Source organism: Schistocerca piceifrons, chromosome 11 (genome assembly GCF_021461385.2).
Source record: "Schistocerca piceifrons isolate TAMUIC-IGC-003096 chromosome 11, iqSchPice1.1, whole genome shotgun sequence".
NCBI classification, from domain to species: domain Eukaryota; kingdom Metazoa; phylum Arthropoda; class Insecta; order Orthoptera; family Acrididae; genus Schistocerca; species Schistocerca piceifrons.
In genome coordinates this window covers 123,679,201-123,694,751 of record NC_060148.1, presented here as the reverse complement: position 1 = coordinate 123,694,751, position 15,551 = coordinate 123,679,201, and the positions used below count along the sequence as shown (strand labels likewise).

At 38.9% G+C, this 15,551-nt stretch overlaps 1 protein-coding gene across 1 annotated transcript in view; it reads right to left on the bottom strand.

The window, feature by feature from the left end:
- The window catches only part of LOC124720293, a 209,700-nt gene extending 199,445 nt beyond the window's left edge, over positions 1-10,255 (bottom strand). Inside the window, exons 1-2 of the mRNA XM_047245607.1 lie at positions 10,095-10,255; positions 6,083-6,160 (exon numbers count right to left, since the gene is read on the bottom strand). Coding sequence (XP_047101563.1) covers positions 6,083-6,124 — 42 coding nt within the window. The 5' untranslated portion in view covers positions 6,125-6,160; positions 10,095-10,255. The remainder of the gene's footprint in view (positions 1-6,082; positions 6,161-10,094) is intronic.
- Between the last annotated feature and the right edge of the window lie 5,296 nt (positions 10,256-15,551).

Below are 15,551 nucleotides of genomic sequence, written 5' to 3'. Positions count from 1 at the left end.
ATTCCACTGTGACAGTTTTAAGTCTTCAAAGAAAGTCCACAGTCAATTGCGCATAAATTCCCAGACCATGCAATACTAGTTGGAGATGATTTTCACCTATTGAGTATAGACTGGTATATCTATGGATTCATTGAAGAGGATACTCACAATCAGATGGCCAAAATAATTTTGAAAACATTTTCTGAAAACTCTTTTGAGCAGTTAGCTTGGCAGCCCATACACAATGGAAATATCTTAGATCTGGTAGCTACAAACATGCCAGAGCTTACTGACAATATCAGTATAGAAATGGGGATTAGCAATCATAACTAGCAATTAACCATGGTTATGAAAGATATTACATCAAGTAAGAAGGCTAGGAGAGTGTTTCTTGTAGATAAGAGTAGATAAGCAGTTGTTAGCATCTCACTTAGCCAGTGAAGTAACGTCACTTAGTTCCAGTAAGATGCATGTAGAGGAGTTACAGGTAAAGTTTAAACTGATTGTAAATCACGGTCTGGAGAGTTATGCACCTTGTAAGTGGATAAAGGACGGAAAAGACTCACCATGGTTTAATGATATTTGGAAGATGCTGAGGAAGCAGAGGTTATTGCACCCTCAGTTCGAAGGAGACCGCAAAAATGACAACAAGAAAAGATTAATAGAGATTCGTATGTTTGTGAAAAGATCTATGCGTAAAGCATACAACAACTACCACTGTGATACCTTAGCAAAATATCTTGCAGAGAACCTGAGAAAATTCTGGTCCTATGTAAAATCCCTAAGTGCATCTTACACTTCTGCTCAGTCCCTTGTTGAACAGTCAGGTGTGGCAGTTGAAGACAGCAAAACGAAAGCCAAAGTTTTAAATTTCACATTCAAGAAATCATTCACACAGCAAAATCATACAAATATACAGTCATCTGACCATCGCACAGGCTCCTGGCACAGAGAAACAATTGAAAGATTTAAAAGCAAATAAGGCACTAGGTCCGGATGAACTCCCAATTTGGTTTTACAAAGAATACTCCACGGCATTATCCCTTATTTAGCTTGCATTTATTGCGAATCTCTCATCCAGCACAAAGTCCCAAGTGGCAGGAGGGTAAAGGAACACGCCTGCAAAATTACAGACAAATATCAGTAACTTCAGTTTGTTGCAGAATCCTTGAACATATTCCCAGTCTGAATATAATAAATTTTCTTGAGACTGAGAAGATAATGTCTACAAATCAGATTGAGAGGGCACTGCTCGTGTGAAACTCAGATCAACCTTTTCTCACATGATATAGTGTGAACTACATGTGAAGGGCAACAGGCAGAGTCCATAGATTTCTGGAACGCATTTGACATGGTGCCCCACTGCAGGCTCTGAATGAAGGTATGAGCATATGGAATAAGTTCACAGATATGTGAATGCCTCGAAGACTTCTTAAGTAATAGAACCCAGTATCAGGGACAATGGTATTGTCAGGAGTGCTCCAGGTACGTGTGATAAGATCACTGTTGTTCTCTATATACTGATAAATGATTTAGAGGACAGGATGGGCAGCAATCTGGGGTTGTTTGCTGATGATGCTGTGGCACATGGTACTGTACTAATTAAAAGTTATCAACTGAAAACTTCACTATTATACGAGATAGGAAATTTAGAATGAGCTGATCGATATAATCTGAAGCAGTGACACCACTCACCGGAAAGCACTCATTCCATTCTCTGTGAGAAGATATTTTGATTCACTGGAAAATAATTCAATTAAAATATATACATACTTAAAGTTTGGAACCAGGCACACTATTATCTTTTGTGTCATAATATCTGTTTACTTCTGAAGTTCACCTATGCATTTTCATAGACATTATTTTTATGGACTGAATGGCATCCTTTATTAATCTGTAAAGTCATTAATTAAAAACTTAATAAAATTAACATAATGCATTATACATTTAAATATGACTGCCAAACTTTTAGCTGGGGTGTTCCTAACATGGATGAATAAAGTGGTTGCATGAATTTTTCTAATGTAATAACCCACAACATATTTCATAAACCCAATTTTGGCCTGAGTATACAGCCCATCCAATGCAGTAAAACTTAACCTAGTCGTTTTCAAATAATTACAGGATTCCGAAAGCAGCAAAAGCAGCAAAAATCTTTACACCACCCTTTATAAGACCAATCCGACCCAAAGTATTCAGTCAGTGGCAATCTCTCACATGATTAACATATCAGCATTCACATTATCAAAAGTCAGTCCACCCAACATCTTCATTAACATCTTCCTTTTCTTTTTCTACAGTCTTTGCAGTGACATGCATTACCTTTAACTTTTTGGAAACATTCAGTAGGCAGCATATGGGTTGTGTAATTGTGTCAACATTATGAAAGACAGTGTCCATGGGTTACATTCCTGGAAACCGGATGTATCAGCACCAGGAATACTGTGGTTATGTTAATATGTCACTCTTCATCTGATGAAGGTGCTCTCTGTTTAAATCAACACTGTCACACTACTATTTCAGATTGTGGTTTTTTTTACTGGTAATAAACATTTATCAAAGATCTGAGAGTGGTCATCAATTTGACTTCAAGGAATAGATACTCAAAATAAATTATAGTATTTATTTTGGCATACATTACAGGACAACTTTACACAGAACTGGTTTTCAGCAATAGTGCGATCTTCTGTCAATGCGAGAGCAAATGCAGAATACAAAGTTGCAGCTAAGCAATGTCCCCAGATGGTTGTCACAGCAATCAGAAACTGTGTCACAAACAAAATTTAGTTTCTGTGTCATTATCAAAAAATAGGAAATGCAAGTCATTATCCATTTCTGAGCAGATGGCTTCAAGCATTTCTTTTTGTGCTATACAGTTCTGTTTCTTTTATTTCTAATCACATTTTTTCAAGATTCTAAACAATACATGATCACAATAATATCTTTGTAGAATTTGCTTTCAATTCAGCACAGTAAGGTCATAAACGCATTTTTCTTTTTAGTAGCATACACACAGTGAGCAATATGTGGAAATACAACATAAGAATGATAACGACAGGACATGAACAACTGACTTTTGCTTTTGTTGATCTATGTTGTTACCTGGTCAAAAACTGTGCTCTGAGTTGTTGCTTCAAATTGTTGTGTGTGTTTGTATTACATCTGAACATTCTATCATATAATTATCTTTAATTATTTTGATAAAACTTTATTTTTTTATCACTTAGCTGCAGCAGTAAAGGTTCACTATTCACTGTCAACATTTTTGGTTGTTGGTATGAATGTACGGGGACTATAAACAGAAAGCACGAATGACGCGACAGCTAGCTTATTTTCATCTTACATTTAAATTAATATTTTAATTGTTATGTCTACCACAGTTTTGAAACTAGCAGAGGTGAAAAACAGAATGAAATCTTCACCTCTCAAGAAAACAATCAGTGTTACGCCCACCAAACAGTAGCCACTTCCCTGGCACCTGGCAGGGCCGATGGGTGAACACTGTCACACAGCCGGTACGAGAATGGTTGGCCTCAGAGGCACCTAGTACTTTGTAATAAAGGGTGTAAAGCAGGATCACGCTAGTCTAGCCCATCAACACAGAAATGCTGTTATTACTAGACCAAATGGTTAGTGGTTTTTGTTTTACTTAAATGTTTGCAGCTGGAAACAATAGGAAAAAATTATATGGATCTTAGTGCAGCTACAAAGACTACATTAATACACAACATTGTTCGCATATAGACATAACATCATGTTAATACAGATAAACAAATATGCTTTCAGTTTTTGTCTTATCCTTGTCTGGAGATGTGATTATCAGCTCATTAGTGATTCACTGAACATCCCTCTGAAAAGTCTAATACATTCGAACTGTGGCATCTCAACTCTTGTTTGTATTATCTCCATTCACTAATACTACTTTGACACGTGTGTAGAAATGCAAGTGTCAGTTGTCAAAAGCTTAAAATGCTATAGGAGGGAAAAATAAAATTGCAGATCAGTTACTAAATCCATTTACAACTCCACATCATGTCATACAAAGATGTGCACATCACGAGCAATGTTTTTACTGGCTGTGATTCTTGTGAATTGCTCTTTTCCTTCCTTGTTTTATGGTGTAGACATATAGTTGTAAAAATATAGTACGTTGACAGCACTGTCTCTCCTTTCCTGTTATGCTGTGTGACACTTTACAGTTCAGCATATCAAAAGGCAAGGGATCTTGTAACTTATGTCACTGAATATGTGAGAATATATGTGTGGTGCAGGCAGGAGCAGGAAAATACAATGATGGTGAAGAGAAGTGGTGAGATTAATTTGAAGATCCAGAAATAAACCTATCAGTCTTAGCATGCGGAGATAATAGTTGCTTTCGTGGTGTGTGTGTGTGTGTGTGTAATTTAATTTAGTATTACATACATGTCAATCAAAAACAAATATAAAATTAGACTTTATTACAAATCATATAACACTGTTCCCTGATTACACAAACTTTGCATTGGATTTCTCAAATTTAAAGAACTTTTTTTATGAATTATAGAACATAGAATGTATTATTAATCATGCACAAACAAAACCAGAAAGACATAACTTGAACAAATCAAACTACATTCCAAATTTTTCTGCCTTAAAAATTAAGACAATAACATGATTATTACACAAAATTTTCTTCTTCTTACTTTCAAATAACGTGTTATTATCTCTTAGGAATCTTTATTACTTCCAAGCAAGTTAAAAGATTTCAGTGCTAGTTCTATTTCACACATTTCTGTACTACAGAAAAATTCATCAGATCATAATGTGGGTCACATTTTCTTCTTATATTATGGTTGTGGTACATTTGATTGTGAGAAAGTTATGATTGAAGAGAGAGAATGTTTGGTTGTGGTCAATGTCCCCACTTTCTTAAAAAGGCTAAGACAGGAGATTTCTTGGGTGATGAGACACATGTAACTCTTTAATAATCTCATTTTGGGTGTAGACATTTTTCATTGCCCGTTAACTGCCTTAGAAAACATTCACAAATCCACAAGTGAATGAAAATATTTCATTCATATTAGGAATTATTCTGATGGCGAGTGCTGCAGACCACATACTTTTAATTTTCTAAATTAGGAGCATGTGCAACTCCCAATTTTGCTACAATCAACACAACACATCACTGTTATCCACCTATACTATACGGCTTGATGATGGCATCCCCTTGGGGGCAATATTCTGGAGGAGAAATGCTTTCCCTTTTGGATTTCCCAGTTGGTAAATACTAAGGAGGAGGTCACCAGAAAAACATTTCAATTTTGTAATGGAGGGAAGTTGGAGGGGAGGGGGCAGGGGTAACATTATAAAGGGAGAACAAGTTTTGACAACAGCATGCAGAGCCAAATGGATGTAGACTGCAGTAGTTATACGAAGACAAAAAGATCTGTACAAAAAACAAGAAGAGCTGCATCAAATAAGTCTTAGCCTTCAAAATAACCACTGTTGGCTACAACACACTTCTGACATCAGTTGTAAAGCTGTTGGAAACTGTCAACAAATTTTCTTGTGCAATCGCTCAAAGCACTGTGGTTACACACCGTTGCATATCTGTGGCATAGCAGGTGATGAGACCTGGTGCTACCAATAAGATCCTGAGACCGAGTGACAGTCAGTGGCACAATGTTTGTTGTCTTCCCCGCCTCCCAAAAGGAGTCTTCTGTCAAAATCCAAGATAAAAGGATGTCGATTGCTTTTTTCAAAAGCAAAGTCTCGATCTATCATGAATTTCTATCTGAGGGAGGTGAGGGAAATGCCTGTCGCTCAGTCTACGGATCGTACTGGTAGCACACGGTCTCACCTCCTGTAATAATGTGGTAAATCCAACAACGCATGACCACGTTACTTAAAACTATTCCACAAGTAGTGTTTATGAACAGTTTTCAATAGCTTTACAATTAGTGTCACAAATGTGTTGTAGCTAATGGTGATTACTTTGTAACTCTCATTTTCTTTATTTTCTGACACTATTCATCGAACTTATTGGATGCACCTTGTATATTTCAGAGTATAATAGCACACTGTAATGTTCTTGTGTTTGAAAAGATGGTTTATGCCACCTTACCTTATGTAAACTGCCTTTCAAAAGAGCTGCCCTGTCTTTCATTTTCTTGTACTTCTCAACAAATCCTTCAATCTGCCACTAGAACAAAACAAGAAAGAAAATTGTTGTGAACAAAACCACAGGAATTTGCCCACGTATTCTATCTACAGTAAAATTAACTTGAGGAAGCTGCTTGGTCCAAAACTACTTGTAACCACCTGTCAAAAGCCCAAATAGCCATCTTTCACAGTGAGGACATGCATGGAGAGTGTCAGTGAGGTTGCAGAAGGTACCAACAGGGATGTGGACCCACTCCAGTTCCACTATCATGGCCAAGTGTGCTATGTTTCACAGCTGAGGGCCAAAGATTCGTGGCACAAACAGTATCAAAGTAGTCACCGCATATTCTCAACTGGGTTTTGAATTCAGCCTTAGGGTAGAGGAGGGGGCAGGGAGGGGGTGGGGGGAGGCAGGGGAGCATGAGCACAGTGAACTCGCTCTGGTGCTCATGGTACCACACATTACACTACGAAGTGTGTGACATACTCCATTGTTCTGCTGGTAGACGCTAACTTGCCAAGGGAAAATAAATTGCACGTATCTACATCTACATCCATACTCCGCAAGCCACCTGACGGTGTGTGGCGGAGGGTACCTTGAGTACCTCTATCGGTTCTCCCTTCTATTCCAGGTGGTGAGTGGATGTGGTCCTCAAGGATTGATGCTTACTTGTGTTGAACCACTGTGCTTTCCAGAATGATGAGATCACCCAGGGAAGACCACAAAAATATTCACAACACCATAAACCCCCTCCACCGGCCTGAACCCTTCAACAATTGTTGCAGTGACATACATGCCAAAAGCCGTCCGTATGATGGAGCATAAAACACGATTCATTTGAAAAGGCCATCTTTTGCCACTCAGTAGCATGCAAATTCCTGCCTTTCTCGATGATGGACAGCAGCCAGAATACGTACATGAACCAAACCATTGCTGCAGAGGCCCATATGCATCAACATTTGTTGAACGGTCCTTGAGGAGACACAGTTGGTAGCCCCTTGGTTCATCTGGCCGGTCAGTTGCTCAACAGTTGCATATTCATTCACCAACACATATCTTTGCACCACAGTTGCCTGCATGCCAGTTTTCGATAGCACTAATTCGCCATGCACAGTATACTTTCACCACGGTGGCATGAAACAGTTTACAATCTTAGCCTTTTTGGAAATGCTTCCACACTTGGCCTGAAAACCAATGATGTCCGATAAATCGCTCTGTTTCAGCATTACGACAACATCTGCACTGTTTTCTGCATCACTCCTCGACTCACTTTATATATACTCCAATGCTAATGCTCGCATCTGCCGTCTGTGAGCTGTTACTGCATGTTGATATAAAACATAGGCAGTGCTCACCTTAATGTGACTGAACTGTGTATAAAATTACAAAGAGACAGATCGGGTGGGCAGTACTTACCTTTAGAAAGTGGAATTTCAAGTACTGCTGATGGACACTTGTAAGTGTATGGGGCAGGAAAAAAAAAAAATTCGAATTCATTAGTTTCCTGATGTCTGAGGGACCTCTTCCAATCATCCCCAAGCTATCAATCTTTCCTCCCTGGGAAACAAACAAAGTTATGAGATATCCGCCTTCCTCATTCCCCCTCATTTTGTGTGTGACAATCAGCAGCACTGGCAATTTCACCTCCTAAATATAAGTAGTGGTCGGCCATAGTGTATCACCGGAATTAAATACTTTCCTGCTAGCAAAAATTACACCCCATACAGAATTGCAGTCAAATAAAATTAGATATAATTTTTATTTACCAAGCAGCTGTAGATACAGGCATACACAGTGAAGTATAACAGCGCCATTTTTCAGGTTCTTTCCAATGAAGAAAGTACAGAAGTAGGAATAGTAACTGAAATTAAATGGAAAGAATGAAAGGAAAAACAAGTGCTCTTACTGTGTTGTTCACCTCCTCCTTGCTCCAGGAACTCTTGAGAACTTTTTCTATTTAATCTCAGTATGCACTGTTTCATCCAACCTGTCTTCTCTTTTCAAATAATGGAAAATCCAGGATGGAATATAACAATATTATGGAAATGAAAGTCACCACTCACCGTATGGTGGAGATGCTGAGTCATAGATAGGCACAATAAAAAGACTGTCACAAATAAGAAGCTTCTGGCCAGTAAGGCCTTACTGGCCAAAACCTTCTTGTTTGTGACAGGCTTTTAGTTGTGCCTATCTATGACTTAGCATCTCTGCTTTATAGGGAGTGGTAACTTTCCTTTTCATAATATTGTTACTTTCTTCTCTTTTGGCAGATTAATATAACTCCAGTTTCAAAAAAAATTATGTTTTCCTTGACTAGGTTTTCCTCGTCTGTGTGAATGTCTTCCTTGATGGTTGGTAAGCAGTTTCTATCAATATTTGATATAACACAGGAGATTTCAAAATACAGGGTGTACATAAAGTCTAGGAACAGTTTCAATTATTTATTGCACAGAAACCAAGCACTGTACAGATATCACACACATGTCATTTTGAAGGGAAACACTGAAAGTTTCTTTTTTTCCTCCTATGTTTAGAACCAAGTACGGTAAGAAGCCAACAACAAGAAAGGCCATGTACCACTGCCACAACAAATTCGTTATGACAGGTAGCTTGTGCCTGGTGAAGAGAAGCGGACATCCTAGTGTGAGTGCAGTGAATGTAGAGCACTTATGAGAGACATTCATAAGGAGTCCAAGGAAATTGGCGCATCGTGCATCCTGTGAACTGGAAATGACTCCAATGACAGTGTGGAAAGTTCTGCTACAGAAGCTGTCTATGAAACCATTAAAATTGGAGCTAGTGCAGAAGCTCAATGGCAACGATAAAGACAAGCATTCTGAGATTTGTTCACAGTTGTAACAACTGAATGAGGATGGGTATGGCATTGTTGAACACTTAATTTTTAGTGACCAAGTCACTTTTCACAGTACTGTGAAAGTGAACAGGCACAACTGTCAAATCTACGGTATGAAGCATCCACACAAATGCACTGAATTTGAGCATATTCCCCAAACACAGGTGCCAATGCTAAGGAAAAGGTAATGTGGGTTAGAGGGCAGAAGGAAGTAGTAGTAAACCAGTTCATTCAGAAACTCGGAGATATTAAGTGGGACTGTAAATATAACTGTCAAATGGGAATAAATAAAACTGAAACTGCTTTTAAGAACTTCATTAAAAATTATTTAGGTTTGTGGTATTCTTGTACTCAATAGTTTGTGTACAATGGGTTACTATCTCATGAGGAAACTAAATCTTCTCACTCTTTGATGTGATGCCAAGACGCAGTACCAATATTTCTGAAGCAGATGTGAACACATTAACCAAACCCAAAAAGGGCTTCCAATGACTTTGTCACCATAATAACCCAGGTGATTGACTGATTCTATGCGATAGCCTTCGGCCTCAAACAAGTTTGAGGACTTCAGAACCATCATTAAACAGGGTTGGACAGTATTATCTCATCCATCCTACAGCCCTGACCTAGCGCACCTCCTACTTCCATTTGCTTGTCTCATTAAAGCATCACATTTGTAGATGACATTTTGAGGATGACAAAGATGTGATTCTTACAGTGGAGAAATGGCTTCAATACCAGAACAAGGAGTGGCACTGACAGGGTACACACACCCTTGTGTCTCGATGGAGGAAGGCCATAGAACAGGGCAGCAATTGTGTGGAAGTATAGGGAATGTAGAATAAACAACATTCTTTCTTTTGTGTATTTATTGTTGTGTTCAATAAATAATTACTGAAGGGAAAAAATGTAGTGCCTCACTTTTTGGGTAACCCTCACATTTATTTTAATAGTTATTCCATATTATTTTTACTACTTTGTGAATGAAGCTTGTGGTCAAAGCACGAACTGTTGGTAGTAAAATTTAACAGTGAAAAAGAGAGGGATGGCTGTACTGAGCTGAGAAGACACATTACATTTCAATGATCTGTCACCCTGATGCTACTCATAAACATTTACCTCGAGTCAGTTTCCTTCTTGTAGCTTCTCCATGTTAAGGACCTGCTATGCACTGCCACCATGTCTTGTCACATGACTGTTTCCATTTGCAGAGGATTGAGGGCTGTAAGACAGCTCTCTAGTCTTCAAGCTACAAAATAATGTAACTGCCTTTTAAACAACTCTTCTGTATTTTGTTGCTCTTATGTCACATTTATATGCATTAAGTAAACAGATCTCATTGACAAGAACAACATTTTCAAATTGAATCTCATAACACCACAGAAGAGAGTGACATTGCTCTTCAGCCTTGTTAAGCTTTTTCTGGGTGTTGATATTGCAGACAGTGCCTCTTCCTCTCTGCCTTCCAAAACACTGCCAAGCCACAACCCCAATAAGTAAATAACCCCTTCATAGCAGGAGAAGATGTTATATATCTGTCACACTTTGACAATGTCCTAAGACGACAATTCTTTTGTCATTTCTGAAAATATTACACCACGAAGTACACACAGAGGGGGGTTCTTTATATAGTAACTAGCTAAATAATATTTTTAAATGAACATCTTTATCTGATCACGAGGAAGAAATCGGACATGTTTTTATGGACAAATAACATGTATCGCCTAAGTAGGCTGGGATCTACGTTATGTTAAAAGATACCGGATACCATGTTAATTTACATATTCACAAAACTTAAGTGTCACATTCAGTGTTTTTCATATTTATACTTTTGTAATTCGAAAATATATAGTTTAAATGATGCACCATATTAAAGTCTCACAAACACCCATTTTTACACAATAGTCATGTAAAAGGCTCAGGAAATGTCACATCCATGGCTAAAACTGTTATTGGAAAGTAGTTTGTTTGCAAGGTGCTACTCCAGTCTCCGTAAGCAAGAAATTACTATTACTTCATTTTACAAATGGGCTCCCACTCAGTTTGCCGCCTTCCTGCTGATACAACAATGGGCCAGTTCATGATGGACTAGGACAAATCATCACTGTCAAGACCTACCTACCAACCAAATCATGCCACAGGATCACTTGACTTTAGACACTGACTGTTATCAGAGCTAAAGAACATCTCTCTCTTATGTTCCAAACCGCCACCTATAGAAAACACTAAATGGCTCAGTTTCTTTACCTTGGCATTTTCCCTTCTGCTCCAAGATGGTTCTGGAACTACCTTCTGTTGTCCTCCTGACAATTCTCACAATGTAATCCCTATGAGAAAATAAACTGATACGGTTTCCTTTTCCCAACATGAGTACGTATAATAATTACAAGTCCACATCACTATCCAATCCTGACTACACCCCCAAGTGGGTGTAAGAACTGGCATCTGAAGTGAGATGCCAAATTTGACCCACTTTCAGCTTTGAGGTGCCCCATACAAATTACTAAGCTGTGAACAGATGTAAGAAACCATCGTGCAGGATAGTCTGGCTCCATGCTGCGGTGCAACAGACAAGTGCTTAGCACAGTCAGCCCAAGCTGCCCACCACAGTCTACCCAGGCCTAATGCCACGCTGCCATCACTGCCATTAGGCAAGGAAATTCAACCTCGTCTGCCTCCTCTACCGTGGTCACACGAGGCCACATAATGATTATGATGTCCCAATGGCACCTCGACACCGGGCATCGCCACTGCATTGCTGCCCAATCTATTGTCAATGAACAATTTAATTGTAACAATGAAAATAATCGATTTCTGACAATATACTGTAATTGTATAGCTAAAAAATCCATTCACCAAGCAACGGTTGGAGCCTTTCCTTATCATCCCATCTGTTAAGTCTCCCCTGACCTTGCATTCTGGGTGACTTTTCAGAACCCCACCCCTTTCCCTAGACGTCTCAAGTTCCCTTCCCTTCACCCCTCTCCCTACCCGTTCAATCTTTATGCTGGAAGGAGGGGCCACTGGCTTCAAAAGCTTGCATAAGTAAAACCTTTCTCCTGCCATCACTTGGTGACTGGATTTTTTTATCTATCCAATTCCTACATATTAAATGTGCAAGCTTCACTTGTAGGGGGAAATGCCTCTGGACCAATGCTGCCACTGACATTACCGAGGTCTGTTATCAAATTTTGTGTGTGTGTGTGTGTGTCTAGTTTAAAGCAATTTCCTCACCCACATCACAGAGACAACTAGAGATGGATCCAACATATTGCAAACACGGGTGGAGCAACTCCGTGTGAAAAATGATGATCTGCAAAGGCACCTTAGTGAGGCATTAGTAAATGTGATGCTGCGAAACAGCACTGTGCCTGGAGCTAGCCTAACTTCCCTATTTCTGTGTTCCCATAGGCGGTTCTAAACCAGGTGAAAACGTTGACACAGTAGTACAAAATGTAATGGAAACAGAGAAACTGTCCCCATCGAGTGACGAAAAGTTCATAGGAGTACCAGCATGAAGTTGCAAGGAGTGGCTCATGCTTATGTAGATTCAAGGAAGGGCTGAGAAATACCAAGGCATTTGACATCCTTGCAGAATGCCTTGAGGATATGTACAGAGATAAATACCATCAGCTACTATAAGGACAATCTTTCCATCAAATATCAAAATTCTGGAGAGGATTTCGAGTGATTTTCTGCCCGAATAAGAGTTATCTCTTGTCGTACATATGTACTAACAGAAAGTAATGAAAGGAAAGAGATACCACTCAGGAAATCAGAAACTTGCTGTGCAGATTCACTCATTCGCAGGATTTACCCCACAGGTACCTGACAAGGTGAAGTACACCGAGTACACTAAGATAGGCTATACAACTCACAAAGGAGGTGCAACAATTCGTCTAATCATCCACCGGGGTAAAGCCCACTAGATGTGTATTCGTTGCCGAAGTGTACTGCACTCATTGCAAATGAGAAAAAGTTACACGGCTCCTTAGTGTTTGGCACCAGCATGTGCTTGTTTTAGAAAAATCAGACACGAGAGAGAAAACTGTCCATCTCTACAGCACTGCTCAGCTAACCAAGTAGGTCAACGAGGTGCTTGAAGGAATATGAATACGGGAAATGTGAATGGGAGCAGTTTTGCCACTGCTCCTTGCTCCCCTTCTGCAAAGCCAATCCGGTAAGAGAGATAGGAATTGCTCAGGTGGTAAACTTAAGTTTCCAAGATAAAATGAACAGCAGAATGTCTACTTTCCTCATCAATACAGGCATACCAATAAATGTTTTGTTTGTTAGATATACTCACTGTCAACTGTACCCCATTCTAGCTGACTTTGCAACTTCATCTGAAGAAAAGAAACAACTTCTGTCAAACTTCTTAATGTACCACAAGATTCCTACACATGATAACAAGCCAATAGCCTGGAAACCTTATTGCATATCCTATCACTTGCAGCCTGCAGTACACAAAAATACCTCAGATTTACTAAAAGATGGAGTAATTAAACCTTCTTTCAGTTCCTGGTTGTCACATACAGGGTGTACATAAAGTCCGGGAACACTTTCAATAATTATTTATTGCAAAAGAACTAAACATTGTACAGGTGTCATACATATTGCCCTTTGAAGAGAGAATGTGAAAGTTTTTGTTTTTTACAAACATTTGATATGCGAACCATGAGAGATCCAGCACATGTCAGTATGGTAATTGATACCTTGCCATACCCATCCTAGCATGGCATCGTTGACTGTGGCAGTCGCTTCCCGTACTCTCTCCCGGACCTCTGTTGTATCACGTGGTAGAGGCGGTACATTCACCAGATCTTTAATGTGTCCCCACAGAAAAAACTCACACAGAGTGAGGTCTGGTGATCAGGAAGGCCATTTCACGAAACAGCTGTCCCCTTTTGTAGCAAAGCCAATCCACCAATGCAGCAGCTCCGTGTTCAGGTACCCACAAACTTCAAGATGGAAATGGGGTGGAGCCCCATTCTGCTGAAACATGTCCAAGTAGGAATAATCAGTGACAGTGCTTTCGACAAAGAAGAATGGCCCGTACAGTTTTCGACGTGACAAGGCACAAAAAATATTTACCTTTGGGGAATCACGCTCAAATTCAATGCTTATTTGTGTTGATGCTTTGTATCCCATATTCGACATTTATTTCTGTTCACTTTCCCATTTGTTGAACTACAACATACCTCAACTCACCATGCTTGTGACTAGCACCGACTATCAGCAAATTACCAAAATACGCTGTGGCGGTTGTAATGCTATTGTAAATATAATCCTGCCATTAATCTGTATATTTTAAATTTTTTGTTCCTTAATAATTTTGAAAAATTAAGCAAATACTATAACGAGAGTAAGCTTTTGTTAAGTGTAGTTTATCTGTTAAAAATAACCTCTTTGATGTAGGTGGAATAAATGTATTAAAACATATTTTGTAAATAATTATGTAATATTTCAAGTACAACTGTAATTAATTATGTCAATTTTGTATGTATGTGCTGTCATGCAATTGTAGATGGTTCATACTTAGGGTTTTTGTAAGCAGAAGTGTAAAGTGAAAATGTGTAGGGATCATAGGTAGAACAGAACTCCGTTCTGTGGTGGAATGGGAAAGGTGGTGGGGCGCCCGAGTGAGAATTGGCGCGCAAGTGACACAGACAGTCGGTAGCTGCCCTGCAAGTGGTGAACATGCATTACGTTGGTCAAGCACTAGAGGCCCCGAATTTTCTGCAAGATTGGGTTTTGGCCTCGGACATGTTCTACATGATTGGCGCAGTATGGCAATAAATTAATAGCTCAGAAATTTGCAATTTTATCGTCGCCACCAAGAGGAAGATAGAGAGCTATGTACCTGTGCAATATTACTTTGCAGCACCGCCTCATACCACCTTCGACATCAGTAACAGGCAAAGTACTTTACTTAGAAGTGTATCACAGTTTGAACCATCCTTCTTCAATCAGTGGAATATAAGTGTTAAATGTACCTTTGTGTTTAGCCATAATTTTCCAATTTCATTTACCTCAGTAGGGTCCTTACCTAAACGAATTTATTCTGAGTATTCTGATGTTTACTGAAGCTTGAATAATAGTAAATTACTGGCAATAGTATTGTTTTGGTAGTAAATTCTGAAAATCATTATTAAATACTAAAGTTTGCACATATCTGTTTAAGAACCACCGCTTTGCGTGACCATGAGGATAAGTTTTCAATAGCATTTTTGAAAGTAAGGTAACATTATTGTTTAACTGCAACAATCTTAACAGTATTTGTTCGTGTTGCTTCTCCATGTCAAAGAAAGCCAGACAAATATTGGTGTTAGTTAAACGTTAAAAAGTAAACAAGTAAAAGTCCTAAAGAAATGAAATCTAGTTGTGTTAAATAATAGGTTTGGTCATATGAATAATAGCTATAAGTTTAATATTTTTTTGTATCCTTGTTGAAACATATGTGTTATCATCAGCATCATCATCATTTAAGACTGATTATGCCTTTCAGCGTTCAGTCTGGAGCATAGCCCCCCCTTATAAAATTCCTCCATGATCCCCTATTCAATGTTAACATTG